At 47.0% G+C, this 25938-nt stretch overlaps 10 protein-coding genes across 10 annotated transcripts; 3 read left to right on the top strand and 7 right to left on the bottom strand.

Annotated features, from left to right (window-relative positions):
• Positions 1 to 4311: 4311 nt before the first annotated feature.
• On the bottom strand, positions 4312 to 5101 carry IAQ61_003233 (uncharacterized protein; the record flags this gene model as incomplete). The annotated part of the gene is made up of 2 exons (XM_066095898.1): positions 4312 to 4911; positions 5042 to 5101. 2 exons carry the CDS (start codon positions 5099 to 5101, stop codon positions 4312 to 4314), a joined length of 660 nt encoding a protein of 219 aa, XP_065954143.1.
• A 2169-nt stretch (positions 5102 to 7270) lies between these two features.
• IAQ61_003232 (uncharacterized protein) lies at positions 7271 to 8005 on the top strand (the record flags this gene model as incomplete). The annotated part of the gene is made up of 1 exon (XM_003844837.1): positions 7271 to 8005. The coding sequence occupies one exon, from the start codon at positions 7271 to 7273 to the stop codon at positions 8003 to 8005; it is 735 nt and encodes a 244-aa protein (XP_003844885.1).
• A 1702-nt stretch (positions 8006 to 9707) lies between these two features.
• IAQ61_003231 (uncharacterized protein) lies at positions 9708 to 11189 on the bottom strand (the record flags this gene model as incomplete). Its single annotated transcript, XM_003844836.1, has 1 exon — positions 9708 to 11189. One exon carries the CDS (start codon positions 11187 to 11189, stop codon positions 9708 to 9710), a length of 1482 nt encoding a protein of 493 aa, XP_003844884.1.
• Positions 11190 to 11548: 359 nt separating this feature from the next.
• On the bottom strand, positions 11549 to 11773 carry IAQ61_003230 (uncharacterized protein; the record flags this gene model as incomplete). Its single annotated transcript, XM_066095897.1, has 1 exon — positions 11549 to 11773. The coding sequence occupies one exon, from the start codon at positions 11771 to 11773 to the stop codon at positions 11549 to 11551; it is 225 nt and encodes a 74-aa protein (XP_065954142.1).
• Positions 11774 to 11909: 136 nt separating this feature from the next.
• IAQ61_003229 (uncharacterized protein) lies at positions 11910 to 14813 on the top strand (the record flags this gene model as incomplete). Its single annotated transcript, XM_003844835.2, has 1 exon — positions 11910 to 14813. The coding sequence occupies one exon, from the start codon at positions 11910 to 11912 to the stop codon at positions 14811 to 14813; it is 2904 nt and encodes a 967-aa protein (XP_003844883.1).
• A 955-nt stretch (positions 14814 to 15768) lies between these two features.
• On the bottom strand, positions 15769 to 16744 carry IAQ61_003228 (uncharacterized protein). Its single transcript, XM_003844834.2, has 4 exons — positions 16441 to 16744; positions 16216 to 16390; positions 16071 to 16165; positions 15769 to 16021 (listed from the first exon to the last, which is right to left on the bottom strand). Exons 1-4 carry the CDS (start codon positions 16690 to 16692, stop codon positions 15938 to 15940), a joined length of 606 nt encoding a protein of 201 aa, XP_003844882.2. The 5' UTR covers positions 16693 to 16744; the 3' UTR covers positions 15769 to 15937.
• A 1983-nt stretch (positions 16745 to 18727) lies between these two features.
• IAQ61_003227 (uncharacterized protein) lies at positions 18728 to 19795 on the top strand (the record flags this gene model as incomplete). Its single annotated transcript, XM_003844832.1, has 1 exon — positions 18728 to 19795. One exon carries the CDS (start codon positions 18728 to 18730, stop codon positions 19793 to 19795), a length of 1068 nt encoding a protein of 355 aa, XP_003844880.1.
• A 676-nt stretch (positions 19796 to 20471) lies between these two features.
• Positions 20472 to 22170, bottom strand: IAQ61_003226 (uncharacterized protein). The gene is made up of 2 exons (XM_003844831.2): positions 20912 to 22170; positions 20472 to 20839 (listed from the first exon to the last, which is right to left on the bottom strand). Exons 1-2 carry the CDS (start codon positions 21258 to 21260, stop codon positions 20625 to 20627), a joined length of 564 nt encoding a protein of 187 aa, XP_003844879.1. The 5' UTR covers positions 21261 to 22170; the 3' UTR covers positions 20472 to 20624.
• Positions 22171 to 22447: 277 nt separating this feature from the next.
• Positions 22448 to 22711, bottom strand: IAQ61_003225 (uncharacterized protein; the record flags this gene model as incomplete). The annotated part of the gene is made up of 1 exon (XM_003844830.2): positions 22448 to 22711. One exon carries the CDS (start codon positions 22709 to 22711, stop codon positions 22448 to 22450), a length of 264 nt encoding a protein of 87 aa, XP_003844878.2.
• Positions 22712 to 23414: 703 nt separating this feature from the next.
• Positions 23415 to 23888, bottom strand: IAQ61_003224 (uncharacterized protein; the record flags this gene model as incomplete). Its single annotated transcript, XM_003844829.1, has 1 exon — positions 23415 to 23888. One exon carries the CDS (start codon positions 23886 to 23888, stop codon positions 23415 to 23417), a length of 474 nt encoding a protein of 157 aa, XP_003844877.1.
• Between the last annotated feature and the right edge of the window lie 2050 nt (positions 23889 to 25938).

Raw genomic sequence — 25938 nt, 5'->3', positions numbered from 1 at the left:
TAGGTATCCTTTTATAACTTTTTAAAGATAGTAAATAGTACCTAGTTACCTTTATCTTAAGGAAATTACAAGCTACTAAGCTAAATTATAAAGTCTATAACTTAGAGCTACTAGCTATTATTTATAGCTTTAAGTAGTAGTAACACTACCTAGAAGGTACCTAGTATACTATATAAGTACTAAGTAACTATAACAATCTATATAGGATACACGCTATATAGAAGCTAAACCTATAATAAGCTTATTAAGTAATATATCTAGGAGCTTTTAACTTTAAGGTAGAGTATAGATTAGGGAAAACTAACCCTATAGATAGCCCCTTAAGAAGGGCAGATTATATATAGGAGAACCTATTACTAACCTAATTATTACCTACCTTATAAAGTAAACTACTTATAAAGGATAGACTTAGTAGAGTAAGTAGATCTATAGATAAGTAGAGCTTATTAGGCGCGTGTAAGACGTATATTGCTATAGTTTATAGAACTAGAAAGGTCCCTACTACTAGCGCTATAGTATGCACGCTATGCGTGCCACGCTTACTAGCTAGGGTATTAGCTAGTAGCAAACCTATAATAGTAGAGTACTAATTACTTATTAAGACCTTACACTAGTTATAGTAGAGGGACGCCTTTATATAGTAATAGGTTATAAGCTTAATACCTAAGGATAGCACTTAAAACTATAGAAAAGCGCATATTTAGCGCTTAGATAAGAAGGAAGTCCTAAGATATAATAGTAGAATATATATTCTAGAGGAACTAGCTATTAGGTAAGAGATTTTATTCTAGAACTATAACTTGCGTATAGTAGGCTACTTTAGCGTATATAGGACGCTTAAGCTAATTAAGAGGATATACTACTAGCCTACTCTATATTAAGATATTTAGGATTATGTAAGAATATATACTATTTACTAGAGGAGTAAGGCTCTAAGGTATAGCTAATATAGAAAGCTATTACTACTACTAGTCCCTAGAGAAATCTTTAAGGAGGTTATACTAGACTTTATTACTAGCCTACTACTAGTAAAGGACTCTATAGGTTACGTGTTTAATATAATCCTTATAATAGTATATTACTTCTTAAAGATAGCACTCTATATACCTACTTTAAAAATATAGGATATAAAATAGTTTATAGAGGCTTACTTTATATATATTATTTTAAAGTTTAGGATCTAAAAAGGTATTATATTAGATAGAGGAGTAATTTTTACCTCTTTATTCTAGATAGAAATCTGCTACTAACTATAGGTAAAGCGCAGGCTAAGCACTACCTTCTATCTGCAGATAGATAGGCAAATAGAACGCTAGAACTAGACCCTAGAATAATACTTAAGAATATTTATATTAAGTTCTTAAGAAGACTAGGTAACACTCTTTACTATAGTGTAGTTTGCCTATAATAATTTAGTATATAAGTTAATAAAAGTTACCTTATTCTAGGTAGTATATAGTAAGTATCCCTTACTTACTAAGCTACTTAAAGTTAGTAGGCTAGAGGGGGAGATACTAGACGTAATTAAAAGAGTAAAGTGTATATATAGCGCAAGAGCAATAATAAAAGAATAGCTAGAGAAAGCACGTAAATATTAGAGCTAATACTATAATAAGAAATATAAGGAAGAAACCTTCTACCTAGGAGATCTAGTACTACTTAGTACTAAGTATATTAACTTAGCTAAATAACCTAGTAGGAAGCTATCTAGCAAGTTTATTAGCCTATTTTAGATATAAGGCGTAGTTAGAATATAGGTATACTACCTACTCCTTCTACCCTTCTATTATATTTATAATATATTCTACATTTCCCTACTAGAATATTAGAATCCTAGGATAGGAGAAGAGGATAATACCCTCCTACTAGATATAACACCTAAAGGAGAAGAAGTTTAGGAGGTAGAGAAGATTCTAGGGAAGTAGAAAAGGAAAGGTTAACTATAATACCTACTCTACTAGAAAGGCTATAATAAATCCTAGGATACCTAGACTCTACCCTTAGACTTTAAGAATATAGATAATATAATTTAATAATATAAACTTAGTAAAGCTTCTTATATAAGGAAAGTAAGAAAGGATTATAAGTAATATATAGAAAATATAGTAAAGAAGTATATCTTTTTATATAGCCTCTAGCCTAAATATAGCCTTAGGCCTATAGGTATCTATAAATATAAAAACGCCTAATATAATTTATAGGAATTGCGCCCTACGCGTAATATACCTACTCCTCCTAAGCGCCCTTGCCCTTAACTGCACCCTCCTTGCCTTTAGCATCCTCCTTATCTCTACTACTATTACTAGCTTTAATACTAGCACCCTCCTTATTATTATTATTACTAGAGGAGCTATTAGTATTATTACTACTATTAAGAGCCTAAAACTAGTTAGTATACGCCCTATATACGCTTAATAAGCGTACTTATAAGTCTAGCTATATAGCCTATAATCTACTTAAGCGTAGCTATAATATAACGCTGCTCTATAAGGATTAAGCTAAGGAATTAGGGTAAAGTAGTAGGGACCTAGGTAGCTATACCTAAAGGTGTGCTAGTATAGGTAGTAATATAGTAGTAGCTTAATAGCTCTAAGTTAAACTAGCGCTAGTAGTATATAAGCTTAACGCCTATAGTAATTATATTAGTATCTATCCTTAAAGTAGTAGTATTTATAACTATAGTATTATAGTTAGTATAGAGGGCGTATAAATAATTTAATTAACTATTTATTACCTAGGGCACCTATAGAAATTAGCTATAGTATACTTAAAGTAAACTCTTAGTACTAATCTTAGTATACCTACTATAGTTACTAGTAGTATAGTGCTTATAGTAATAATACTTAGGTATATTATAATCCTTTTTCTACTTAGTAATATTTTAAGTATAGTATAGGTAGGTTATAGCTAGGGCTACCTAATTTACGCGCTTAGCTAGCACGTTAAACGTGTAAGGCTAGGCACTATAAAGGTGTAACTTCTTAATATATTTAAGGTTTAGATAGTAAACTATATTAATAGGCATAGGATATATAGTTAAGGTGCGTTATAGGTACTTAAAGATTAAGGCACGTAGTAGTAAAGTATTTAGTTATTTATAATATATAGAGCTTAGGCCTTAGGCTAAGTAATAAGTAAATAGTTAACTTTCTATACTATAGTATAATAACATACACGCACTATACGCCTATAATATATATAATACGTAAAAGGAACGCTTATATAGTATATCTATAGGTTAAACTATAGATACTCTTTTCCTTCCCTATAGGGTAAGGTTTTTATTAAGGCTATAGGTTACTACTAGGGACTATAGCTAGAGGGGGAGATTCTATAATAACCCTATTATAAAGACACCTTATAGTATTCTAGTTAATTAGGTGTATCCCTAGCTAGGTTTAGTATCTTAGTGCCTAAGCTGCGTAAAACCTGCGCTTTATGTAGGGCTTAGGTAAGACAAGTATTATTCTTGTGTTAATACTATACTAATAGCTATCTCTACACTATTCTATCTAGTGTAAAGCAAATACTATTGCCTACAACTAGAACCTTACAAGATAGGAGAATCTACTCTATTATAGAGTTCTAAGCAACAATCCTATATTACTAAATCTATATATAAAGCAGAATATATAGCTTATTCTTATACTACTTTATATCTAATATAGATAAAAGGGACCTTATTAGAACTATTAAAACTCTATCTAATAATAAAGACGTTCCTATATTCCTATATCCTAAAGACTAATTTATAACTAGCTCTTGCATTAATTTAGGACTACTAAATTAACACTTGTTTAAAACATATCGCAGTTTACTTCTACTACGTTTAAGAATACTATTTAAATAGTGATTTTAAGGTACAATATATACCCTCTGTATAGAATATAGTAGATATTTGTACAAAATTACTTGCCCTACCTATATTTACTATTATAATTAGGCTTCTCTATATAGCTGTTTAAGGGGAGTGTTGCAAGGAAATAGCGATGTTGGTGATAGGCAGGGACTATCTAATACTAGTGACGATAGAGGGTTTATTATTTACATCCTGATTAGGACTAGCGCTTATCGCGTGACGCGTCCATATAGTCATTTCACCCCTTCAGATTAGTTTTGAATTCATACTTCTACCACATTTCCATTTTCCATAACTATAGTTCCTACTATAGAGTACCTAGGGTTGTTTATGGAGGTTTGTGGAACAGGTGCAAAGGTCTGGGGTGCAGGCATTATGTGCGCAGAATGGAAGGGGTTATAATCGTGGTTAAGGTACTGGACAGGGCGCATCGCAATAGGGTTGGAATACCCTTAGTGCTGGTATTGTGCGGGTTGCACGTGACCTGAAGGATTATGATGCGTTCTCTTGGCATATATTATGGACCCCTTCCTTATTACCATCCCATCTTCTTCCATCGTAGAAGAGATCACCAAGCTAGCCACGGTGGAAGCATACTCTCCGTCTACTTCCTTGAGGCGCCTTGAGCTGGACTCCACCGCTGACCTATCTTTCTTCTTCCTTGTGTCTATCCTAGACCCTTGAGGCCACATCTTCTGCACCGTAGTGGAACAAGGCTCAGAAGGGATGACTATCTGCGAGTTCTCGTCGAATACCATCCACTCGTAAAGGCTACCGAGCATGTTGTGCACAGTGTCTCCGCTGAACGCTACCTGGCCTTTCTCCTTGATGACACACATCAGGTTCTCGAAAGTGGCCTGAAGGTCCTCTGGCTTGACCACCATGTCTCGCGCTTCCTCCTCTACCAGGCAGTCCAATGTACCCTTGCATCCGATAGCAGGTACCTTGCTTTGAGACAAGGGATTAGCAGAATCAGAGTTGTGCCTTCTCGTGGGCTCCTGGTCTTCAGAGTAGTCCTTGGAGTTTCCTCTTTCGCGGTGTTTTCTATGGGACTTTCTAGAACAAAAAGTGTTGGATGAGAGGCTTGATATGTGCGATCATGGAGCGGATTGTGGGTAGAGGTGAGGTGATCGCTGTTTGTAGCGGTCAGTGGGCTGTGTCTTACCACCTTCACTAAGATACGGTAAGCGTACCTGCCGCCCTCACTGAGACAATGTGCGCTGGTAAGTGATATGACGCCATAGTATCCGCAGTGAAGGTGAGAAATTGTAGTTTTAACTGGCAATAGAGCAACACATTGGCAATCACTCACTTCAGCGAGGATTCAAAATATAGCAAATAGTAAGATTCTTAGATTTGATGACGTCTGTGATCTACTACAGGGCATATCCAATTTAGCCTCGCCCCTCACTCGTCTGCGTCACAGGATCAATATCTATGGTTTACGTAGACTTTTCAACAGATAAGAGCGACTTCAGAGATGAATGCGCATGTGAGAACGGGTAGACTGCGCAATAAGATATAGTGCGTAGAAGTTGGTGAAGGATGTACTCAGAGTAGACGAATCGCTACGTCCCTACCTCCCACAGGTAGCGAAGGATAGGTATATATACTCACCGAGCTGGCAAAGATCTTGATCATTCACAATTGACGGTACGGTCCAACAGCGTAGATTGATGTAGCCATACTAAAGAGGTTTTGCTGTTGTGATTGCTGTCAAGCTGCACTACGGTAAAAAATTGTTTACTGTAGAATGGTACGCTAGGGGTTTACTATATAGGTGTAAACTGCCCTTGTGTATACCTATAAATAGGTTTAAAGTGGTAGTTTACTTTTATAGTAGGGGTTTAAATTAAGTATAATAAGTAGTTTTATTTCTATTATACGCTATAATACCTAACTAAGACTAAAAAGGGTAGAGAAGATTAGCTTCACGCTATACGCATATATGACATAATAATAAGTTATGATATTTTTACTAATAGGAGGTGGTGATAATAGAGGTGGTGATAGAGGTGGTGGTAGAGGTGGTGATAGAGGTGGTGGTAGAGGTGGTGGAGGTGGTGATAGAGGTGGTAGAGGTGGTAGAGGTGGTAGAGGTGGTGGAGGTGGTGAAGAAGATTAAAGAAAGGAGGGGTAAAATACTTAGATAGTTAGTAGGAAACTAGTTATTACTACGTAATACTAGTAGATTAATAGAAGTAGAAGTAAAAGTAGAATATATAGTATAGTAAACCCTATTTAGGTTTACTTCTTCTACCTAAACCACTTCTTAGTCTACTTTAGATAAATATGGCTACTGTAAACCGGTTTTGTACCGTAGTGCTGCAGCAGGCTCCACTCCTACTGCGCCAACCAAAGTAAAGGTGGTACGCATGCTCCATGAAAATTGACTATGAGTAATTATGATTGCTTGTGTCCTTCGGATCGTTACTGCAGAAAATATGCTATAGCTTGACGTCATTGTTGTTTGCCTTGCATCTGCCTCACTCGGGAGGTTGTGAGTGAAATGTAATCGAAGGGGTAAGTATTTGTGCCAGCAGTGAGGTAGAGAGCAACGATCATTTCAACTATCAATACACGTGTGTTTTAACATAGAGCAGACAATGGTGATGGTACAGTGGCAAAATTGCAATTGTTAATATCCACATCAGTTCAATGCCCAGGGCTGCGAAGCCAAAACACTCCTTGCAGTTCTCGAAAGAAGAAGGACGGCTCCTTAAAATGAAGAAGCAGTCTTTCGTGTAATTCTTTTTGTGAGACAAGACCTCACTTCCAATGTAGACTTAGAGCTTATCATAGCTTGGAATGGAACAGATGTCGCAACAATCTGGTCGCATCTGCAATTCAAAGAAAATTCGTAGATCACAGTTTTGCTTTATAACTCACTATCTATATCAGTAAATTTCTGGTGCTTCTTTAACTGAGGACTAGGTATAAACACATTTGATGAAGTTATAACCCTTTAAAGAAATCAGGAACCTGAGCTTTTTGCGGATATCAAACGCGATATCACTGTCCAAGATTCAGTTCCACGTTAAGCTGGTTCTTGAGATTCTCTATATTGGTGAGAGTGTGCTTTCGAGAAATAAAACTATATGGATGGTTTGAGTTAATACCAACAGACATCTCTTCTTTAAGCGACCTTGAAGGAGGTCGGGATGTCGTCTGATCTAGGATTAGACTACGGTACCGTAAGGTCCTCGCTTCCGCCAAACCGGACAATGTACCGTAGGTCTTGGCTATTACCATTCAGGTCACTTGGCCCGCAATCAGGCCTCCAAGTCGTGAAAGAACTACATATATCCTAGAGAGCTCGCGAAAACGTCGACATGCGCATACAAAGTCTCCCGAATTTCACTCCTAGGCTTTCAAGGAGTATATTGGACTTTGAGCAAACCGCCTGACAAAATGATCCTTACAGGACTTCTTTTAATGGGCGCAGTGGCAGCGCAATCAAGTACACTGTACTTGAATCTACTCTGGGATCCTCAGCCTACACTGACCCTCGTCTCCTCCGATGCAACGGCAACTACTTTCGAGAAAGGCTGTCCCTTTACCACGACCGTTTCCTCCACGCCATCACCCACACCAACCTCCTCAGATTTCTACGATGCTTATTTCTCGCCCGCTGAGGAGTCAGCATACTTGTCCAGCCTCTACTCGCGTTTTTCGCGCGAAGACAGTACCGCGCTTTATGAGATTACGGCGTCAAGCGAATTTGCAATATGTATTCCATTCACGCTGATCCAAGGTCCAGAAACATGGGGCTTCCATCTAACGAACCCCGGCGAATATCCCGGAACCAAAGACGGTGCTTGCACGTGGAAGGGTGCTTTTACGACAGCGGAAATTACGTGTACGGCCGAATGGAAGGCGCCCGACGTTAGTGGTTTGGATTTTACGTTCACAGGGCCGGAAACCATAACGATTCCACATGAAGAATTGAGGAGAGATCACACCGCGTTCGCGGTTGCGACCATTGTGAATGGGCAATCCATAGCTGCTAGCGCGACGCCAGCAAGTGTTGCAGGAACGGGTGCATCGCCGACGCAGAATGTGGGACCAGCACTCAGGTTGACTGGAACTTGGGCTTCAACCAGAGCAGCGGTGGGACTCTGGGCTGTTGTCTGGCTTCTGATATGATGTGGTTCTGTTCTCTAAGGATCTAGGGTCACCGCCAGATTTGAGAGTAGGAGCGTGATGTCGTGTCTTACATTGTGACATGTCGCGCCTACTCAAATACCGAATCGTATGATTCCAGTCCTACTTTTTCACTCCTTCCAGCTCTCATTTCGCTCCACTCAATTTATCAAGCTACGTGTACTGATCTGGGCCTTCTGATACCTCGATGAGAATGTGGTGGCCTGCAAACATGACCTCAGTCAACTCTTGAAGCAGCGCGTAGATGGCACAAGCAGCAACACTTCACCATACGATAATATGGTATGTGCCTTCAGAGCTCCAATTTCAGCTTCATTTGCCAGAGCAGAGACTTTAGAGCCTCAAAGAATCTTTCTCATTACATTCTTACTTCACTTTCAGTCATAATCCAAGTCAAATGTGTTCACTTCTAACTTCCCAATCTACTCTGCCATATCTCCTGGTGCTCCCTCAAACGCCCCTCATCGCTTCCATGATGTGTTCAGCTGTTCTCAATTTCTATGTACAATGTGCTCTCAATCCCGCTCTCACCTCGACGTCATCGATCCTGCTGTTGCCTTGCAAACGCCGCGCGCAGGTTGCGCAGCCTCACCTCCCCCAAACCTCATCGCGTCACTGCGACAGCGAGTACAGCCACGACGAAGAAAACTCAGATTATTGTAGTAATTATAAAGGCAAAGTAGAGATACTAACATCGATTCATGACAACGCACATTAGCGCAATTGGCAGTGACACAATATGGTGTCTGCGGTTGTGTGTGTTGTCGTCAGAACTCATCGCGCGCCGGTTTGAATCGTTCCTGTATCGGCTACGAAAAGTTGGTACCACGTCGATTAGTAGTAGCTGGTACCCTAAGATCTTTTTTTTTGCTCGCCTGCGGCGTTCAATAGCTAGGTGCGCAATAATTAAGAGAAATTACTTTCCTTTGTCTTTTTTTTGGGCACGGGCACACCTAACGCGAGAAGGTAGACAGATTGCATATTTTTGTAGCAAAAGATATAGGGAAATAAATACTATTGACCGCTACACGTTCCCACAGTCGCCTCTGCCTGCAATCTCTCTCCGCAATTACACAAGCCTATCCTAAGATCCTCTGCGATACTTGATAACTGCCTTTGCGACTAGCGAGGACATGCCTATACAAGTCCTGTATTCTACGTCACTTTAATTGATCTTCACGAATTATCTGCACACTTCTGGGTTGTTTGGCACAGGTGAGAGTAGACGATGCTGCGGCACAATTTCACTGCTATATCGCCTGCGATCTTCTCTAAACGCAAACGCAGGATGGAATTGGTCGCAGAGACAAGATAGATAATTAGTAGATATTGGTGCCATGTAGCGTGAGACCTATAGTTGAGTACTTGCGTAGAGTTTATACGTATAGACTACACCCTGCTCGTCTTTTCACAGCTTCACGGCAGCTAGATGCCGAGTTCTCAGCCAGATAAAGTTATTTTTATTATCAGACTCACAGCTTATAAAAACTCTGCGTTTATCCTTTACAAATGTAGGAGGTAGACGAGGGCGCCAGATAGAAGCTGGAAAAGTAATATGAATGACAGCTATGAAATTCAAGTTTTAATAAAAAAAAATTTATACGACCGCAAGATGAGCAAAAGGGTATCTAGAACACACAAATACTACATCTAATCTCTCTCTCTCCACCATGCCAGCATCGTTTCAACGAACAGGGCTAGCAGTGCGATCAGGAAGACTACTTGCGCGCGTGGTCCCCACGCCCGAAGCGAGGAGTTCGAGACGAGATGCCTGGACACGGTGTTTCTTCATGACATGTACCCATTCCTCTTCCGTCTCCTTGTCCTCTATCTCTTGACCATGCTCGTGTCCATGCTCCAACTGAGTCCTCAGATCCTCTTCCAGGATGGCAATCATCAAGCTAAAGTCGCCGCCCAGTCTGCCGAGGGAGCCGGCGCAATAGAGAACTTGGGTTAGTAGCGAGTCCCTAGCCGAGCGATCTTGGACATTGGGGAGGTATGCGTGCAGGGTATCGAAGAGCATTTCAACCAGGTGTGATGGAAATGTGGCCAGGGCTGAGGGAATGGGCTGTAAAGCATTGGACTCGTTGGTACCAACGGGCTTTACAGCTGGTGCGGATTCCTCGGAACCCGGTGCAGGCAGGGCAGAAGGAAATATACTTTTGTACATGGAGATGATTGCGAAGCTCTGTTCACGAAACACTTCGAGGTACTTTTTGAGATATTTTTCCGTTTGTTGGCCAGAGGCCCATGCTGCATCAGGCTTATCACGCTGCGCTTGTCGTTTGTCCGTCTCTTGGTCTGCGAGTTCGCGGAGGGGATCTAGGGCGCTCAACATGAGCTCTAGGGATGCGAGTCGTGAGACGAGGAAGAGGGCGCCGAGTGTGCCTTCGCCACTAACAATGCTGGGTTGTTTCGTTGACCAAGAATCATCGAGTTCCGGGGCTACGCGACGGAGCCAGCCGATGGTGCGCATTGCGCCTGCGAGCTTGATGGACTGGGATTGCAAGGAAGAGATTAGGTTGGTCGTCATGGTCTTCATTTCTTGCTCAGCTTGGGTCGCGAGTGAGGATATGAGCGCGGAGTTTGGGTAGAGGGCGTGCAGACGCTTGATGTGAGCGTGAAGATCGAGGGCCGAGGCATAGTTTGCACTTGAGGATGCCACAGAGGCATTGGCTTGCGCGGCGGCTGTGGAGGAGGAGATGGCGGAGGAGAGGAGTGTGGGTAGGTCCAGGACGTCGGAGACACGATCTATGTTCCGTGAGAGCAGCATTGCCTTTCGCCGTCTGTCGAGAATAGGATTTTCGGCGCCTCTGCTGTATTTCTCTGCGAATTGCTGGGCGGCGGTCTCGAGATTGGGCAGCTCTGCTTGTATGGAGGCAGCATCCTGGCCGATATGTGGAAGTGTGTGGCGCAGGTGCAGCAGGTGGTCAATGGATGAGATGATGGGTTGGTGGGAGCGTTTGGAGAGCGCCTGGAGAGATCGTAGTATGGACTGGGAGCTTTGGGAGAGGGACTGTTGTTCCGAGGATGTGAGGGCAGCTATGGGCAGTGTGGTGAGACGGGCAAGATAGGTGTTGGTGATGGGGTCAGTGGGTGAGGGCCGTGTTTGGGTGTCGTGGGCGTCAAAGTAGGGGATTAGCAGTTCATATAGCGGGTCTGCCATTGTGTTTGTAGCCTTGGTGGGTGGCAGTAGGGGTTGATAGGTGGTTAGGTTGGCTGGGTGAATTGGCGGCCACTTTGCATGTCGTTGGACGTGTCTCGTGTCTGAGTGGAGGTTTGCGGAGTTCGCACACGGGCATGTCCGGGCGGGCCAGGAACGGCGTCGACGGGTCTTCCCCCCCACATTAGATCGCCGCCATTCATCGTTCATCATTCATCGCCCATCGCCCATCGCCCATCGCCCATTCAATGATCCCGGTCGACCTTTCTTTTCTTGGCGGGGCAACTTCACATGCCCGCGCCTTTTGCCCTTTTCATACCAACAGCCTTTTCCACCTTGCCGGCCCACAACCACAATCACAATCACAACGACACGACGCCGCCGCCGCCGCCAATAATCCTCCCCACACTTCGCCCGAGCACTACGTAAACGACATCCATCACGAATCGCCACCAACCGCCCTCGAACTCTTCGTCGCTAACCTCCTGCAAGACGGCTTCCTCCCCGACGCACAGCCAGAGATCTCGGCGGACATACCTCGTCCCCGCCCCCACCACTACCTTATCGGTCACGAGTGGTGCTGCCATTTAGAGTAATAACCTGCCCCATACTGCACCTGTCAGCGCCATTACGCCTTCCTCTGCATTTGGACTGTCGAAGCAAACAACGCCACTCGTCAGCCTGAACGAGGATACGTCACGCCTTGCCACTTGTGCACATGCAATGCAGCAAGAACGACATGTCGTGTTCTGCGTCGAAGACACCGTTGGCCTGAAGAGCGACACGTCGGTTGTTGGTGTCATCGATCGTTGCTTCGGCGATGTCGATACTCACCTTCCTCGGCCACAGCATGAATATCACGAAGAGATTCAGCGTGACCCCGACATCTCGGCCGGAGCCTTTGCAGAGTTCCTGAATACCGGCATCCCACCACGAGGGACCGTTCTGGTCGCATGGCAGACGGAACTCAAGACAGAACTCATCATAGAAACCAAACTTGAATTGCTCGATCGCGCGCTCTATGTGGGCGACGTTGTGAAGCGAAACGTCAAAGACCACATGAGCGGGACCGTCATAGGGACTACCGCTGTCTGTACCCTTTTCCCAGCCACCCGATTCACTGGCGGCGAGATAACACAAGCGGCTGCCACCGAACTGTGCATCGGCCAAGTCCCGGTCGAAGAATTGCTAAACGTCCACGAGTTTGTCGAGGGCACTTTGGTCGTCTACAATGACTGGGTGGGCCGCGTCGAGAACGTCTACGACGAAATGGCCGTGAAGCTATCCAACAATTCCGTCGTCGTGGTCGAAGATCCAACCGAGTTGGAGCGCGAGGGTCAAGCGTCAGCGGATCGCATCAGCGTAGGTGACAAGGTCAAGACAAAGAAGGGCAATTTACGGCGGGGCAATTGGCGGTTCGGTGCGTTTGATCCCAACGTGAAGCCCGTTGGTATTGTAGTCGAGGTGCGTACCTCTGAAATCGATGTGCAATGGATGGCAAGGAGTATCAGTGCCGTCGACAACAGCCGCAGCGTTCAGGAACCACCCGTTACCCTGGGTCGCGACGAGTTTGAAAGCCCTACCTTTTACAAATATGATGCCTCTGGTAGTGCCGCAAACACACTACCCATTGCAGCCAACGGCGTCGACCGCTCTTATCATGTCGCTGATGTGGCTGTGGGGGATCATGTTCGGTTCAAGGATATCACCGCCGCCACCGTCAAGTACAACGGTTCTGGGACACTGCCGAATGGCGCTCCGAGAGGCAAAGTCACTAAGCTCCCACGCACAGACTCCATGGGTTACGATCTCAACGTCTTCCTGGTCATGCAGACTCACAGCATGGCCACAGTGCAATGGCAGGATCTCACAGTCACCCAGGACTTTGCAACAACGCTTCTTCCTGATCCAAATGTAGAAGATGACGACGAGGTTTGGCCGGGCGAGGTCATCTTCTCGAAAGAGGGCCGCACAAGCACAAATTCCTCCGAAAACTATGATAGGAAGCCTTCCAAGGTTGGTGTGGTCCAAACGGTTAATGGTCGTGATCGCATAGCCACCGTACGCTGGTTCAAAGATCCTCTGGTCGAGTTTTTCGCATCTGACTTACTACGGCCCGCAAGAACAGGAGAGCTCGACGAAGCCATTGAGGACGTCAGCTTATACGACATCTATTCATTCCCTGCCCTGACGCGACGACGTGGCGACTTCGTCCTCATACATCCAAACTCCATCGAAGGCCTCGAGACACCTCTCAACGTTACTGGCCCAGACTGGTTCGGCGAAGTTATTGACCTTGGTCTGGATGGAAAGCTCACGGTTCGACTAGGGGCCGCAAAGCCTGTTGTTGACGTAAAAGTTCCGTACGAGGGCGTCACACTCGCGTATAGTAGTGACATGGATGATGAAGAAACCTTCAATGGACTAGATGGATACTCATATTCCATGAGCGGCGAATCTGATTTCGAGGAGATGTGGATTGAATATGAAGGCATGGATGGTGAGGCGATGGCAGGTGACGACGGCGACTGGTCAACCGAAGAAGAGGATGAGGATGAGACTGACGACGACGATGATGATGATGAGTCAATGCCAGATTTCATTGACCCAGGCGAAGTCGAGACGACCAAAACGACACCAGAAAGCAAGTCATCCCCATTAACAGAGGATAAAGCCGAAGAGCCCACACGGTCACAAGAACTCATGGCCACAGAGGATGAAATTCCAACTGGCCAGGTTGCATCAGACCCAGAATCGACACCCTCCCAGCCACCAGGCGCCCCAGCTCCCTTCGCCATCCTCGAGACTCCCACGCCAGATTCGCATCACTTTATTAAGTCACCCGCCATCGCCCCTCCCACTCTCATCCGACGAGTCGCGAAAGAACACCGCATCCTTGCCACGTCCCTGCCTCCCAGCATCTACGTGAGAACCTGGGAATCGCGCCTCGATCTCCTCCGCATCCTCATCATCGGCCCAATTGACACACCCTACGAATTCGCCCCCTTTGTAATCGATGTCTACCTTCCTCCCACCTGGCCTACGACCCCACCCAAAGTCTTCTTTCACTCGTGGACCGGCGGCGAAGGGCCCGTAAATCCAAACCTCTACGAAGACGGCACGATCTGTTTGAGTTTGCTGGGAACATGGCATTCAGACGGCAAAGGAGAGGGCTGGACGAGTAAGAGCACCATCCTTCAGGTTCTCGTGTCTCTTCTAGGCTTGGTACTAGTCAAGGAACCGTATTACAACGAAGCAGGCTATGACGTCCATCGCTCTGCGCCGGAAACCAAATTGAGCAGCGCGCTCTACACTGAACGCGCGTATTTTCGCGCACGAGCGTTTATCCATCATGCGCTTACCAATCCGGTCGAGCCCTTTCAGCAGGAGTTGCAGTGGCTGTATCAGAGTAGGAAGGAGGGGGCGCCGCGACTGTTGGACAGGGCCGTGCAGGCGGCAAGGGAGATTGTGAAGAGGAGTGAAAATCGGGAGGATGAGGGGGAGCGTGACGGCTTAAGGAAGGTCAGTTTGGGTGCGCTGGTCATGTTGAAGAGGCAATTAGAGAGGTTGGAGGAGTTGCAGAGTGCGGCTGTGGAGAAGGAAAGAGGGGGTGATGAGCTGTTGTAAACTGGGAGGACGAAAAGTATTGAGCATGGCTGGCTGCAAGCTTGAAGTACCCCCGTATAGGCTTCTTGACTGGATCGTAAGGGACGTATGTTTAGTAGTCCCACGGCTTGTGGGTCAGTGTTGTAGAATACTCTTACTTGAGTGAACCGGGAGAGTTTTCAAGCTAAGCTTGAATTACATCACGACTACCGTCACCACCACCTCCCCATCAAAACATACATATTACCCTCTCCCCCCACCCCCCCCTCCTTTTTGCCCTCAATACCCTATGCGCTAATAGTGTGTCTTGGATCTCGCAACCGCTGTTTTCAGCGTGTGGGCAAGGTGCGTGATATATTGCGTGGTGTGGTGAATAGAACTGGGGTACCAAGGAGCTGGAGTTGTATATGTCACGCTGTATTATTTGTTCCAGCATTCAAGCTACGAGGCATGCCCTGGCTGAACCTTTCGGTCCTCGATATAATACCTGGTATTTAAAATCGATATGAATGGCGGGGGTTGGCATATATCGTGCTGTGCACATCCAGGGCTGTACATCAACGAGTAGGATAGAGAAAAACACATGTTGTTTTTGAAGGCCGAGGGCGATTACACCCACGGAGCTGCAGCTTCACTAGTAGCTGTAATATTTGACAGCAGCAAAACATCACCGGTCTTCTGCTCTTCAATACGATGTTCAGCTAACCACGTGTCGCCGCGAATGAACACACGTTCAAAGTATTCTTGATCGAGGATGACAGTGCATTCAGCTCATCTAGAAGTTCCGGGGTCAATTCCTAGGCCCCTTCTCTGCTAGCAGGATATGCATTGCTCTTCAAGCAAGGTACTGCCACTTCGTTTGAGGCTATTGCAGTCATCGTCCGGCTCACCTGTGTGGGATGAATTATCAGTGTTATCAAGCAAGGCCATTGATGAAACTGCCGTACGGTACAGGGTGCAATTACCGTAGCCGATGGCGACAATGAAAATCAATTATATGATCAGCTGGCAGTTGCAACAAATACCTAGCTTGAGGATTGTCAGATGGCTTTGAGGGATGTTATTACTGCATTTGAAGCTCTATCATAAGAGAAAATAGTTCTACTGTATAGTATGCTTCTTGTTCTCACATTTGGATTAGTACACTAGTTGCCATCACACCCTGTCTGATTGAATTTCTGAATAGCAGACGCATCTGAGCCGAACGCCACAGCACGGTCAATCCAAGCCTGCGACTATGTTAATTTTGCGCTTGTCTTTTGATCAAGTTATACTTACGTCGATGCTCGCTGGAGCTGGTTGTCGTTCTCTGCTAAGAATGTAGAGTGTGTTCCAATTCTGTGTCTGTACGATGGCCCATTCGACAGCATAATCTATTATTATTTTAATAAGATCCTGGGCACTTGATCGCAGTAGAGCCTACCTTGTACAATGTAGTTTGGTCCGGGGCATTCGCTCATTGATGATGCACCGGGAAAATTGACGACAAAAGCGCCACCTGCACCGTACACAGAATCCACAGGAGTTGCAGTCCCGATAATATCAATAGGCCGTGATCCGACTGTTGCAGAGTTCACGACGCGAACCGTACCATTTCCCTGCAGATTCGGTCAGATTCTGCTATCGTGGGGAGTTCCGTTCAGCGTACATTGAGTGAATAGTTCGCGGAAACGCAACGTGCTCCTGCAGTAGGACCGAATGGCGTGCCAGCGACTTGGTACCATGTACCAAGATAGGCTTCCAAGTCAAATTTGGTGTCGGGCACGGGGTAGAAACACTTTCCGTCGTACTGTGCGGCCGCGACATTGGGGGTGCTTGAGTTGGAGACTGATGCTTGACGGGGAAGAATCAGACTGGATGCAACCGAACTCAATGCAAGGACTGTACTGGTGACACGCATGTTGATTCTATAGTGCAGTTTGTGTCGACAGGATTTGAAACTCTTAGGCAATGTGTACGAATGCTTGTGGGAGCAGGGGACTGGCGGTCTATGTAGTGTGTATAATGCAGCAAATTGTGGCTGGGGCTCCACATCCTAATGCAACGTCATTTCTTGGCACACCTGCTCTAGACACAAGCTACTCTTCGCGAGTTGAGATTTCGAATAGCCTTTCGGGGCTCCCACGTGAAGGTCTTGGGAATACTCTAATACCTCCTGTGCCGGACTACTGCCCGGCCCGTTTAGAAAAAGTAAGAAAGGAGAAAGGCTGAAAAGAGTTCGCTAGGAACCCTGAAGGACGTGACCGCCACCAAGTGAACGCCGAAGCGGCCGACGATAGCAGAGTTCACACGGTCATCGTATTGGAGTCGGTTGCTTGCAGCCGCCGTTGAGCTGGTCAAAGATGCAAGGCTCAGGTACGCGATCGACGGAAAGGAACGATGACGTATGTGCCGACTTGGCATTGGAACAGCCTCGCGACGACGCGTGCAACCAATTCACTATATAGCAATTCTAGATTGTGCGTCAAATGAAGTCCTTTGAATCTTCGTTTACCAGCATCTAAATGGTGTTCTTTTTTGTACTTCCAGATAACCACAGAGACCTTGGTTTCCTCTTCGTGGGCACATGATACTCGTGAAATGATCGCTATCTGGCAATTGAAGGACTACTTTATCATGGCTACTTCAACTATAAAGCGTCACTAAATCGAAAGTACTCGGCGAAGATGCCACTTACCGTAGCCGGAACTAGGTAATCTTACACAAAACACAGGTGCATCGACTTGCCGTCAAAATTATCCGCAAGTCATGATGGTTCAAATCATCCATTGTATCTGCTCTTCACAGCCGCGCAAGATCATGTGCATTTGTGCGTCACCGCCGGCATTCAAGCATAGGGGTATTCTTTTTGATTTTCGAGATTTATGCCGCAAATGGTAATGATAAAACCTCGAGGGACTTTTACTCATGTTAAATGTGCTTCGCAATTTCGAAGAAGTTTTCTCGGTAGAAAAATTCGATAATCGCATAGCACGGCCTACAGGACAGGCTACATGAAGGATCAAGTACTATGTTATAGAAAGTCAGTTGCTGGTATATTCTAGTTTCAAGGAAACTCTCGACTGTCCATTGCAATGCCTTAATATCGTAACTCTTTTCTGATATCTCCATAACAGGGTTCTCATATTCACACTTTCGCTCAAACGCGTTTTCTTCTTTGGAATAGGTAAAACTTCTCCAAATATCTCTCACCACGAGCCTTAGACTTGATTTCAGCTCACTTACCATGGTAATCAAGAGTTTAGATTTCTCGTTTCAGTCGTGGTATGTAGACACTGCTCGCTGTGAAAATCATCACGGTTCTTGTGAAATAACTGAAATTTTGATTTTATAGCCAATTCGAAGATAATATAGTAGACTGTTTAAAGTATTAAGACGTCCACCTAAAATATTGCCTTGGCGCTATGTTTGTCACGTGACTACGTGATTAGTTTCGCGATATTGCAAGTAGCTCCGCTATATTATAAATAGCACGTCAAGACCAAAATATCAATCTATGAGACACTGCTCCATGCAACAAGCTTGGTGTTGCATCGGAGGACCGGCGAGAACTTCCCGGACTCTTTCATTCGCAGAGTAGAATGGAGAAGCATGCAGGGTACGACGGAGGGCATGTGAATATACCACGAGCTCTTCTTGAGATTCGTGAATTACCGGTAATTTGACTGGATGCAGATGTAGATAGCGCGTTGGATGAAGTAGGCAAATTTGCCAAGTGGCCTGGCCTCCGCCAGCATCTGATTGGTTGTGTGCCAAAGGCACCGGTCGACATCGCGAACCACGGTTTGAGTGTCAAACACATTGGTATCGTTTCACGGCGTGGTTGAGATAGTGCAGGTATGACGTAACCAGCTCGCTTCCCATCTTTGGATATCACTTATCTGGTGAGCAAACATCCCCGGACACGATTACTCCAACTCAATTTCATCTACAACATGTTCCGTTCATCAGACGACATCGTGCCCAGCCTGATCTCACCTCCCAGCACCCCACCTAAGAAAATCGCAACTCCATATAAGATTGGCAGGCGCTTCACTGCACAACGCCACCTGCCTTCGTCCCTGGAATGTACGAGCAACTTCCCGAGAGAAGGAACGTTTGGCGACAGTCTCAAAGATGCCTCGCAGTTGGACTGGTGCCTATCGCATCCTCCAAACACTCGAGGAACACTAATGGATGAGTACCGCACCATTGAGATTGAACACTTGGTCCGCACCGGCGATGAATGCGGCGCCCAAATCGTCCTCTTGCGAAACGGACTGATTGCAAAAATCTACGATCCACTCTTCTACAACTTCCACTACGACTACGACTGGGCACCGCCGAAGAACCCGAAAAAGCGCAATGTGACACTGATTGCAGATAACGAATACATTGCCGAGACGGCAGCGTACCTCGAACTCCAAAAGACGACGGGTGCAATCGGCGTCATCACGCCCGCTTTCCATGGCTCTTGGATCTTCAATGTACCCGTAGCAGGCCGGAGTGGCTCTCGTCGAGTGCAAATGATCCTTCTAGAACACGTCATAGGCACGAGCATGCGCGACATGAATCCCCAAGCGCTGCTGGACGGTGAGCGTGAGAACATCATGGCCAAGGTCATTGAAGCGGAATCCGATCTCGTCGTGGCCGGGATACGTCACTTGGATTTCGAGGCACGCAATATTATACTGTCGCGTTTGACGCCATCGTCGGGCCACAGGGTTCCTGCTAACATGGCACCGTTTGCTGATCCTGACTTGCGCGTGTGCATCATCGATTTCGCACTATGTGTCATCTTGCCGAATGTCGGGGACGAGCCGTCGTCGTTTCAAGTTCATAACCCGCTGTTTTCCTGGGGCGGTCAACCTCTCTGGAGTAATTTGGGATGGCTACCGCCCTCTGAAGAAGCAGAGGAATGGATGTGGGGTTTGTGGGGAGAGGGCGGCAAGGATGGGAAATATGTTGCAGTAGAGACGGATCCGAGGAGCTCTACTGTCGTAGTCAAAAGAAGTAGTCTCTAAGATTGAGGATTACGAGGCGGTGCATGCGGAGATCTACATAATCCACTTGTACCCAATGCCAGACAAAAGACTGTGACACTCGAAGCTGCTAATATATACGTGTGCTGTCCTAGTCGGTCTAGTGAAAATTCACAATAGGCGTCATCACGGTGAATCCCATCTCGAAGAACATGTCCAGAACCGACAAAAGACCAAGACAAGGAATATTTGTTGATACCCCTATCATCACGCAAACCAAGGGCTCTGAAAGTACATCCTAGTCAACCCCACATACACGTGAGAATGAGGCAACCTAAGCTGACGCCCAGTTGCACATGGCTCCATGTGGGATATCCCCGTGACTTTTGAATTGGGAGAGGGAACTCCACTATTCCAGAATTCTCAAAGTAATGCATGAGATGAAGTTGTGTGGCGTGGTCTGTAGCTGACATGTACGTACGTGAAACTAAAGGAAAAGTGAGAGTTGGCGGGGATTTGAGATGGATAGTTCTTCATGTCACTACGTACGGGCTTCGCATTATAAGTTCTTGGTTAGCAAAAGTCAGGGTCAACGCTAGGAAGAGTGCATAGTCTTGGGTGCTCAAAGGTACTTCTCGAGCCTGGCGTAAGCTGACTCTATAAACCAACATCTCACCCTTACATTCAGTAATTCACGTGCGCATGGTATGGATCCACATGATAAAATCTCATGTTGAGCATGAATTTCATTTCTCGTATAGGTAGTAGGCAGTGCAAGATGCCAGCCTAAACTCGTACAGCCATGGTGTCCCAAGTTTGACCGGCTCTCTTCCCTCGTCAGTCATTCGCTCATGACCACCATTCCGTGACTCTACTCCGCCTGCACAACAGTAACCTCAAAGATGGTGCCTTCAAGCGAGCTCTCAACCCCAGCGGTGATGTTGCCAAGACCAAACCCAGCGTTGCTATGACAGCCGCCCTTGTCCACCCAGTTGACGAGCAAGTGAGCAAAGTAGCCATAGCAATCCTTGACCTGCCAGAAGACGCCAGCTTCATTCTTGGGCTGCGCGGGAGGGTAGACGGCAACTGTTGATTGCGAGATTTAGCATTGTGTGTGATGGATAGGTACAGCGATGATGGCTGTGGGAGGTGACTTACGTTTTGCCTTCCAGCCGGGGAGTCTTCCGTCGGGGCCTTGGACGAGGGCATTCTGGATGCTGCTCTTGGGTCCATCGAGTGCGAAGTCAATGGTCTTGGTGCAAAGGATGCCTGGATGCTTGTCGGGGTAGGCGCAATCGGGCATCATGGCAGCGCAACCTTGGTTGAGCACTTGCCCCATCTGAGGACCGACGTAGAGACCAAGAAACTTGTCGGACTTGGTATCGCACGTGACTGTAGTACCTGGAGAAGGCTTCCAGTTCGGATCTTCACCGCTCTGGGGCATCGCGAGGGGTTTGGCGAGGGTCGTACTGGCGCAGAGCGCAAGCAGAAGGGTGATGATCTGCATGATGGTGTTTGATTGTCGCGAAGCAGGAGTGAGGTGGAGACTGCTATTAGTTGTGTAGGAGTGGGAGACAGAATTTGAGGTGGGCGGTAGACGTTTAAATATATGTCAAGTGCAGCTGACGGTCTCCAGAAGTAAGGGTCGTCGTCGATGGTGAAGGTGGTAAATGTCGCGCTAACCTCAACGGGGTTGTGCTGAGAGACGGCAGGAATATCCCGTGTGACGTTGGCAATTCGGAATTGGGGTGGAAGGTGAAGCAAACGACAGTGATGAATCCCAGTGGAAGGATCAAGTGGTCTTTGTATATACTAACAGTTGTCCTGCGCAAAGCACCTTGTCATACGTGTGTAATAACGCCGACAACAGCCTGGTATTATAGGTACCGGTAACCGTAGGGCGAATAGTGGCACGACCGAGATGCGCCGCAGCAGCGCAACGTCCCAGAAGAGGCGACGATCTGTAATGATTTCACTTGTACAGAAGGCGCCTCGGCGCAGTCTCTGTTTTAAACAACGCTGCAGGGAACGATGAGGATGAGGTGAAGATGGGAGGGCTGTGATGGTGTCTTTGGTAACGTTTCGACACGGACTGAAATTGGAGGAAATGAAGTCATATGGAACACATATTAAATGACCGGAATGTGGGGTTGGCAGGTGTGCTTTCATGCCTCCTGAACAGTCAAGTCATGTCACGCATCGATATAAAAAGATGCGGTTCATTATTGGGATTGCCCGATGAGTAACTAGAATCGCAAGAGGGCCAGTGAAGCGTTTGCATGTCTCGTACAGGCCAAGAGTTTCGGGGAAATCCCAACAAGGATGGTATTTCGATCGTCGTGAATATTCGTCAGAAAAATACTGGGAGCGTACAGTCGTTTCCGGCCAGTGCTTGCTCAAACTGGTGCCATGAAACACCGAGGGGATGAGGATGGCATGATGAGGATCGGAGCGACAAAGCTTGCGCCCTTGGAAACGGCACCGTGGGTACCGACATGGACAAATCGGGCCAAGTTTGCTGACTCAGGCTCCCCGCCCAGGCGTCCATTTACTCCGCGACATCCTACACAGAGTCTCGGCCAAAGAGTAGTTTTACCATTTCTGTACAATGTGTTTACCTTGGCAAAATCCTTCGGATGTTCTTCATGCAATCATTCGGGATTGCGAGCGATGACCAAGAATTAGCTCACCACCCTACATACCGGTACCATGGCACGCTGAACAAACTACCGCACTGCTCACATCAGGCCGCAGATTTTGTCTCTTGGATGAAGTAGTAGCATAGAATTGCGAGACTCTGTCCTTCATTAGTGTTCTTGTGCGACCTTGCAAAATCCGGGCGACAATGGAGACATGGTGGTTCGTTGTTGGAATTGCGATTACAGCTGTATTCCTTGCTTGGTTGTGGTGTAAGAGGAGATTGGACATGTTGGGTGGATGTGTAATCACGGCCAACATGTGTCTAGCTTACCTATGTCCTGGGTTTGTTGTATACACGACACTGTGTCTGAAGCTTGAACTTAAGATTTCACCAAGTACAACTACTATCACGAATTCCCTCTCACACAACTCGTCTTAAAACCCCACAGCACAGAAAAAGACAAAACAAAGCAATGACGCAAACCATGTCAATCCATAATGCATCATAGTGGGATTAAACACACATCAAAACACCCATCTCATTCTGCACTATCCCTTCTCGCTGTCGCTAGCTACAGGATAAAACAAATGGGGTATATATACATCTCTCGCCGCCCCTGGTCCCATAAATGAGGGAGAGGTAGGATAGGAAGAGAGGGAAAAAACAAAGAGGCTAGAAACTTTTGGTGGCGTTGGTTGCTTGATTGGTGGCGGTGGGGGTATCCAGCGAGTTGTTGTGGTATGACAAGTAAACGCCGGGCTGTGAAAATGCTTTGGGATGAAGGTGAGGGAGGAGAGAATCAGGACCAGCTCTCACTCTCTCTCGCTGTTGGTCTCGCGCCGGAGAAGGGGAAAAGAAAGAAGAAGAAGAAGAAGAACGCCAGAGATGGATGCAGCCCATCCACGCCTCATTATATCGATGCAGACAGGCAGGCGTAGAACCAAACCTTGCATGCAATCGTAGTCGTCGTCAATGGAAAAAATCGCCAAAAGGAAAGAAGAAGACAGCTCTGTTCCCCCGCTATGAATGGCCGAATCCGCGGCTGAACCTCTTCCACGCACTATCCATACTCCGCCTCACCCCATCCTTTTCACTCTCCACACTACTCTCACTGCTCGCACTGCCCTGCCTCATCGTGCGCGGCCGGGGCTTCATCTCGTCGATGAGGTTGCCGGCGCCGCCGCGGCCAATGTGGTAGACGGGGGCCTGCTGACTGCGCAGACGTTCTTGCTGCTGCAGCTCCTCGTCAAAGGAGAACATGGCGCGGTGCTCGGTGCGTGTCTTCATGTTGCCGGCGCCGCCGCGGCCGGTGGCGTAGACGTTGTTGGTGGGAGGAGAGGGCAGCTTTGCGCGTGAGGCAGGGCCAGAGGCTGTGGCGCCGGGGGTGAGGGTGCTTGGGGTGATGCGCAGGGCGTTGCCGGCGCCACCACGGCCGGAGTAGATGTAGGGAGCTTTGGGGGAGGGGTGGGGTTCGGTGATGTGGAAGGATGGCATGTTGTTGGTTGGTTGGTTGGTTGGTTGACGTTTGTTTGGTAGAGAGTTGGTGTGGTGTGTGTGTATGGTAAGATTCGAGTGAGATTTGTTGTGATGTGGTGTGACTCAAGTCAAGCAGTGGCGACTATATCTCTTTCTCCCGTTGACCAGGTATTGTGTTTTTAATGATGATGATGATGATGATACTCTAGCGTATCAGTAGACCAGAACCAGAACCGTGGGCGATGATAGTGTTGTAGTTCCGGGGTAGATGATTCTTGTAGTGGTGGTCGTAGTAGTAGATGGTTGGTAGTAGTGTGATGTGGTGATTTACAATCTCTGGTACAAAGCCATTTCACCCCCAACGGGCGCCAACACCCTTAAATACACAAAAAAGCCACGATGCGCAAATCTCTTACCAAATGACTCCGCACTTCACCCAGGTCACACACGCATCATCACGCAAGGGGCCAGGGGGGTTGCCGTAATGGCTCACTAGGCCCCATGGCAGACATGAAGGGAGGGCCACTAACCGATGCACGAGGCCGCGGTACGCACGCGCGTTAACGAGGGCCCCCCCAATTCCCCAACTCTTCAGCGTCCTTTACTAGTAATCGAACAAATCGAGAAGACTGGGGCCACGAGAAAGGAAGAAAAAAATAAATAAGCCATCGGAGCAGGCAAAGGTCACAACGCAACCGCACTTTGCAGTTAACGGCAATCAATACATCATGTGTGCGTCGGCCCAGTCCATTGCCAGGCTAGGGGAATGGCATGTTGGGAGTTAGCAACAAAGACGTGAGCTGTCCAAGGCCTCCAGACCCCTTGTGCTCGTGGTCTTTTCCTCTTTTCTCGCTCGCGCGGTTGGTGACAGACAAGAGGGCAGAGGGCAAGAAAAGTCAGCGGCTTCAATCGGCGGTAATAAGTGGTCGCGCTAAGGGGAAGCGGGGGCGCCGAGTGGTCGCAGGCGTCGCAGGCGTCGCAGGCGTTGCAGGCGTTGCCCACCTGACCCGGTGATCCAAGCGTGGCCCGGACCTGAATGGCCAGGGGGGGCAATTTTCTGGGGGTAACAGAAACTCACGAGAAGGGAGGAAGGGGGGGGGGAGATGAGGTTGGATCGTGGGCCATGAGAAAGAGTTTTTTTTTTTTTTTTTTTTTTTGGTTTCCTCTTTTCTTTTCTTGCGTTGGCTGCCTGTTTTGCAATCTCGATGACGAAACTTGTCACTGTAGAGTACCCTACCCAAGGCATCAAGCCGCAATTCCTTTCACTCCTCCTCTTCCTCTACTCTCTTTTTGCGTGTGCAAAAATATACACACCATGCGCTTCGGTGTGGAGAGGAGGCTGAGAATCTCAGAGGAGGGCTTCTGGCCGCTTCTCCAACGCATCGGTACCCAGGGGTGAAAAGGTGGTGGTGGTTGATTTGCCCGCCGCCGAGAAAGACAAAGGGCTACTAGAGCACTCTACTCCTCCTAGAGTACCAACGCCATACTCTATAGTGTGTTGGTCCCATGGCATGTAGGTGCTGCACCTACATCCATGATACCTACCCACCACCAGTCTGTGGAGGCGGATAGGCTAGAAGAGATTTTTTTTCCCCATCTTCCCCATTGGAGAGGACTGGCGGTGCCTGGATTGACTGTGCAGGAGGAGGAAGGATGGCAAAGGTGGCTGGATGTCGTGGGTGGTCATGGTAGAGTAGTAGGAGTGGTGGGGTGAGGGGGGTCTTTGATCGCGATGGTCGGTGCAGGTGCAAGGTACCGCAGTCCTACACCGAAACGTCTACCGTGTTGCATGTTGACGCAATCATCGTTTGCAATATCCTCATCCCGATCAGAACGCACTGCCAGCCTCATCCTTTGTCTATTCTGTCAAACCACCCCCTTTCGCCATCGTCTTTGGCCCCCAGCTTCCGATCGATCCGTATGACGTCTTCGCCTCATCTTGCACGGTACCCCATCTAGCTAAAGTACCGCACAATCGTACTTGCTTGGTACCGCACCAAAAGCCCACGCGTAAAGAAGGAATGAAAGCACTGCCACATCCGCGTCAAGCCAGCGAGCTCCCTCCAAG

This window comes from Plenodomus lingam (genome assembly GCF_022343315.1).
Source record: "Plenodomus lingam strain CAN1 chromosome Unknown contig_17, whole genome shotgun sequence".
Lineage (NCBI taxonomy): Eukaryota > Fungi > Ascomycota > Dothideomycetes > Pleosporales > Leptosphaeriaceae > Plenodomus > Plenodomus lingam.
The sequence above is the reverse complement of the archived record's forward strand: the minus strand, read 5'-3'. Positions and strand labels throughout refer to the sequence as shown.